The following is a 5,737-nucleotide window of genomic DNA, read 5'->3' as shown; positions in this document are numbered from 1 at the left end:
CACCTGAATATCAATTTATATTTTCAAATATTATGAGTTGAGTTATCCACTCTACCTTTGTATCTCATTTCTTAATATATTTATCCCTTAAATAATAGAAAATCTGGATCCAGAAATATGGGGATTTATAATATGAATTTGGGAATTAGGGTTATTGATGAATTGGGGGAAAATGAAATGTAGATGGAGTAATTAGTGTATTAGAATGAGTATTGGAGGGTAGTTTGGGTATTTCACTTAAGTTGTCACTTAATGAGACAAAAAATTAGAAAAATGATGCTCGGGACAAAAATACGGTGGTGATTGGGGAATATACATTAAAGGTTGGGGGTTATTTTTAAAAACGCAAATACGTGGTGGTAATTTGTAAAAAAACACAAATACAAGGTGGTTATTTGTAATTTTTCCTATACTTTTAACCAAAACTATATAATATTTACATTAAGGTACCTTTATCAGGTCCATCACACGGTGCTATCGATTTAAAAATATATAGTATATTTAATTTGTATAAATTTTTTTAATTACATTGAAATCCCTTGGTTTCTGGATTTAATACAGTATATAGTATTGAATATTGATATGAATTATTATTTCACGTGTATGTGAGATGAGAAGATTATAAAGAACTAACTATGGCTAAGATTATTATATAATGGTATTAAAAGATAATCAATAATATATTAACGCTTATTTTCTTTTAACTTTTCAAATTTAATGATGAGATTATTAAGTGATGTTATAAGTTAGCGAAAAGTAATATTATACGAGTGTCGTGGAATATTTTTCATCCGAAACTAAAGTATTAGGGGCGTTTGGTTGGGTATATTGGAATTGAATGGAATAGATTTGATCAATATTTAAATTCCATTCCCCCCTTCTATAACTTGTGGTAAACCAAACAAAATTAGGCAAGTATGGATTTAGAACCTCATACCACCATACTATCAAACATCAAATTACCCAACTTTCTCCCCACCAAACAATATAAGCTCTGGTGTTTCAACCCCGATAACATCGACAATGGCATTTGCATAGGCTCTGTTGTTTCACACAAATTCTCATTGAAGACGGCGATATCCGTCACAAGCTTGTGACGAATACCGTTTTCTCACAAAATGTCCATTAAGAGGTGAGTGGGAAGCACATGGGGGGTGCCCCACCTTGTCCCCTCCCCCTTTTTGTGAGAGGTCACAAGCTTGTGACGGAATTAGTCCGTCACAAGCAAGACTAGTTGGTTGTTTCAAGCCCGATAACATCGACAATGGCATTTGCACAAGTGCACAGCCATGACCATCTGGCATTCTTACCGGTGGCTTACTTAGCAATAGAATGCGGTATAGAACTTAAACTTAGAGATTTAGACATTACTAACATGACAATGTTGCTCTTGTGATATTTGAGGAACTCGCTGGTCGCTAGAAATAACCCCGTTACCCTCTAAGGTAACCTGAAGCTATGTCGAAATTAGGATGTTGCTAGGACAAGTAAAAGTGAATGTCGAACTACTCAAATCTGTCTTCCATTAATGAGGAAGAATGATAGCAAGATTCGATGTCGGAGTTGCTTCATTCTTGAACTAATAAAAGCCTAAAAACAGGCATTGGAAAATAACCAAATGGAGCGACAGAGCGAAGCTCTGAGCATGCTTAAGCTAAATATAGAGACGAATCAAATTTAAATAAAGAAAAACTAGTCTCCATAAATAACATGGCCCTGTATCGAAGATTGAAGGATTTCAAGCTCAAGCCTACAGGCGAAATTCTCGTAAATTAACCAAAAAGTTAGAAGAATAGACTCAAACTAAACAGCAAAAGGAAAAAATATATAGTGCTCAACCCTACAAATGGCATATCTCCTCCCATGGTACAATGGGTCGGAAATCTTGTGTTTTTGAGCTTCTAGGCAGTTGTAAGGTTTTCAATCATCTCAGCTGCATCATTAATAGTTAAAATATTAGTAGCACTTTCCTCTTCGACAGTGATATTGAAATTTGACTCGAGCTCCATCACAATCTCGACCTGTAAAATAAAAGTATGATAAGATAAACAACTACAGACACTGCAGAACGAAACCTCACAAGACAATCTCTCTATTCCAGATTTTCAGTAGAAACGGCTACTCTTATCTTTTTGTAAGAAGTTTTGATGAATGAGATATCGGAATCACTCAGGATAACGTTTCTCTATTCATTCCAAATGATAAGAAACTTAATTCAATATCGTAAGAGATAATGAGATATCGGAATCACTCAGGATAACGTGCCCAAATTTTGGAACAAGTTTTAATGTTAAAAACAAAGTTCTTAAAAAACAGGTGAGGGTGAAATTATTTATCAAAAATGGGTTCATGTAAAATTGTCGTTATGGACCAACTTGGCTAAATTGGACAGCAAAGCATGTGAAAACAACAATTGTTAAATTTAATGAACAAAATATAAATCATCCTATATGAGAATCAGCAGAAAGCACATTTAAGTAGAGCTACGAAATCATTGTTCCATCAATCAAAATCTTCATAATCAAAAAATGCTCAAATTTGAATCTATAAAAAATGACTCAAATTCTGATAAAATGTTTCAACCCAACCACATCTTATAAATTATTTCATTTAATGCATTTGAAACAAACAAAAAAAAGTTCGTAGTTCTACTTAAGTGAGCCCCCAAATTCAAATAAAGTCTCAACATTTGCTAATCAGCTGAAGATCGCCTCATGACATTGCACCAAACAAAGATATGAAGAATTAACTTGTACAGCTGAAGTCCTGAAATCATAAATAATATAACAAAAGCTCGGCTAAACTTACTGTGTCTAGAGAATCAGCACCAAGCTCAGAAAATTTTGATTCTCCAGTAACTGTGGTGTCCTCTCCAACTGCCAGCTGCGACCTAACTATCTCGATAACCTTATCAACAGTTTCTTGTTTAGCCTGTTTAAAAGCAATGAGCAAAGACACAAGAAAGTGACGAACTTGATCAGAGAATGTTCCTTGACAATCACATCAACTCTTAATCTAGCCAAAAAAGACATTTTAACTTCCATATGATTTAAGTTTCAAGTGGCCAGTGTTTGACCACTAATGTGATAACGATGAAATTAAAAAGAAAAAAACGGGAACCATACAGCACAAGTCACACTCAATGATGGCATCTTCGGAACGTCTGACCTCCAGAAAGAAACCGATGGTTTTGGCCCATAATTCTTGCTAGAAAACTGCAACAAAAAGTATAGGATAAGTTTTGAGTTCATAAATGCTACGGGAGATTGCAAAAAACATAAAACTCATGCTAGTTCCAACTTGATACATGAAATTAAAGCGTTCTATGAGATAATAACGTACAAAAGGATTTGAAAGCAAGTAATCACTTATCATAACGCTATTTGTAGCACAAAAGTCTGATAGACATTCTCAAATTAAGAGTTACAGAATGGAGAACGAAAGCTACACAATAAAAACACTCCCCATATAATGATGTAAAAACAAAACATAGAAATCACATCTTGTGTCATTAGCAAACAACACCACCATCAAACATCAATAGTTGTAGAAATTAAACTAATAGAAGGCGATATTAGTTACTACTTCCTTGGTCCCATTTATATCATCCTCTTTTCCTCTTGTTTATCCTAAATTAATTATCTCATTTCTTTATTTAGTAACGAAAAAAAGTGAACGTCCAATATTGCCCCCTACTTAAGTAACTACTACTCCCTCCATTATAATTAAAATGCTCCCAATTTAATCTATGGTATGTTTGGGAACCTTAAATTGGAATTGAATTCCGTAATTGAGACATTTGAAGTGTTTGGGAATCCATAGAATTTGGAATTGGAATTGACTCAATTCCTTATCAATTCCAAGCTAGTTAAAAATTGGGGCTCTCAAATACCTACCATATAGTAGTCATTTCAATTCCATCACTTCTTACGTTTTATTTTTGTGATGCAAATTTCATCGTAATATTTTTATTTATGATATTTTTTCCAATCGCAAATATTTTCCGTGAAAATATTTATTTTTTTTAAATAGAAAACATCTGATGACCTCGACCCACATCCGTCTCACCCAATTCCAATTCCATGGGTTTCCCAAACACAATTTTGGAATTGGATTTGGAATTGAATTCAAACAATTGGATTTCTACATTTTAAATCATGAAAATGAAATCAATTTCGTGTTGCCAAACACTACCTTAACTCAAAGGGTAAAGTTGTTATACTCCCTCCGTCCCGGTCAATTGTTGTCTTTTGGTTTTGGCACAAAGACCAAGAAAAGGGGAGGGGCCAATTACTAAATAACAAGTGGACCAAATTGTGTGTGAATGATCAAATTGCTTATCAAGTTCATTCTCAAAATAGAACGGACAGCAATTGATTGAAACACCCCAAAATGGAATAGGACAGCAAATGACCAATAGTATCACTTTTTTTTGAATTCTCAAAAGGTGACTAGGACAATATAAATGGAACGGAGGAGTACTCCGCACTAAATATCTTCGAACAAATTATAAAAACAAAACTATCACAAAGCCACAAAGCTCGGTAATTAGCCAACCACCTACAACTTATAGGTAGCAATATTGCATTATCAAATATAGGCAACCAAGTTTCATCTCCTAAATTTGAATAAGTTAACAGAAAAATGCCAGATCTCATCGCATAAAAGGCGTAAACTTTCAAATCTCTTTCAATACATGATGTCATCCTACATTACAAAGATTTATCACTACTTTCTTCAACCATGAACAACACTAGTCACTAGCTAAAATTTCCTCCCTCCAAATCTCCAATTCAACTACTTGTTAACGGGTTTTAATACTTTCCGAGGAGTATTTTAATCAAATGTAAACAACTAATTGAAAAGCATCTTACCACTAATTAAACCACTAATTAAGGTTTATTGTTCTTCCGATTATTCAAAAAATGCGAGACGAACATTGAATAGTCTGAAATGTTACAGCTAACCTAGTTCCGTTCCATTCGATTGTATACGTTTATCAAAATCCATGACGATAAAATGAAACATAGCAAGAATGATCTAGCAAATCACGAACTTCTACTCAACAAAACCCAGCTTAAATCATGAAATTCAATCAAATCACGAAACAAACAAGCAGATCAAAACGAAACCCTAAAATTACAATCAAAACGAAACAAAAACAACAGATCGAAACAAAAACAAGGACAGATCGAGAAGAGAGAGGGAGGAAATGTACAGATGAGTTGAGAAGAGCAGTAGGAGAAGCCTTGAAGGAGACGGAGGAACCAACGATGGAAGCCATTGATGAAAGTTGAAGAGAGAGAGAGAGAGAGAAAATGCGAGGAAGATTGGGGTTTTAGTTAGAGAGAGTGGTACGAGGGAGAGGAAGAAGGAGAAAAGCGGTTAAAATAGGAGACGAAGACGGAGAATACGAAGAGCGTGAGTTCCTATAGTTTATGTTTACAGTACGTTTGTCCAATGTCTTCATTTTTCGGCACTCAAATTCTAGTTTAAGATTGATTAACCGTCTTTAAATTTAAAACGGGTTAAATATAATAGATATTTCGTATGATAAAAAGGGAATGCTTAACAACTTCACGAGAATCCTTTTTCGCAATTGCTAAATCCAACACGTCATTTTACTCAATCCAACACATTTTGCTAGTTTTTTTCCATCATTGCCCTTTTTTAACAAAAAAAAAAAACACCCACCCAACCCCTACAGTCAGCCTTCCCGCAACCTTAATCAACCTCC

At 34.3% G+C, this 5,737-nt stretch overlaps 1 protein-coding gene across 2 annotated transcripts; it reads right to left on the bottom strand.

Moving 5' to 3' along the window:
- Positions 1–1,661: 1,661 nt before the first annotated feature.
- LOC141647282 (acyl carrier protein 2, chloroplastic) lies at positions 1,662–5,459 on the bottom strand. Of its 2 annotated transcripts, none has more exons than XM_074455409.1 (4): positions 5,219–5,459; positions 3,126–3,215; positions 2,809–2,931; positions 1,662–2,021 (listed from the first exon to the last, which is right to left on the bottom strand). In XM_074455409.1, the coding sequence occupies exons 1-4, from the start codon at positions 5,282–5,284 to the stop codon at positions 1,902–1,904; spliced, it is 399 nt and encodes a 132-aa protein (XP_074311510.1). In that variant the 5' UTR covers positions 5,285–5,459; the 3' UTR covers positions 1,662–1,901. The 2 variants fall into 2 exon arrangements, with proteins under 2 accessions (XP_074311510.1, XP_074311511.1); XM_074455410.1 differs by having other exon boundaries at positions 3,126–3,746; positions 4,195–5,407.
- Positions 5,460–5,737: the final 278 nt, after the last annotated feature.

The sequence above is a fragment of the Silene latifolia genome, chromosome 3 (genome assembly GCF_048544455.1).
Source record: "Silene latifolia isolate original U9 population chromosome 3, ASM4854445v1, whole genome shotgun sequence".
NCBI lineage: Eukaryota > Viridiplantae > Streptophyta > Magnoliopsida > Caryophyllales > Caryophyllaceae > Silene > Silene latifolia.
Note: the sequence above shows the minus strand (reverse complement) of the source record. Positions and strands in the feature narration are given on the sequence as shown.

Coding starts and splice junctions, on each gene's coding strand:
- LOC141647282 (XM_074455409.1), bottom strand. CDS start 5,284: ATGGCTTCCATCGTTGGTTCCTCCGTCTCCTTCAAGGCTTCTCCTACT. Junction 2,932..3,125: donor CATTGAGTGTGACTTGTGCT/GTATGGTTCCCG, acceptor GCTTTTAAACAG/GCTAAACAAGAAACTGTTGA. Junction 2,022..2,808: donor GTGCTGATTCTCTAGACACA/GTAAGTTTAGCC, acceptor TTTATTTTACAG/GTCGAGATTGTGATGGAGCT.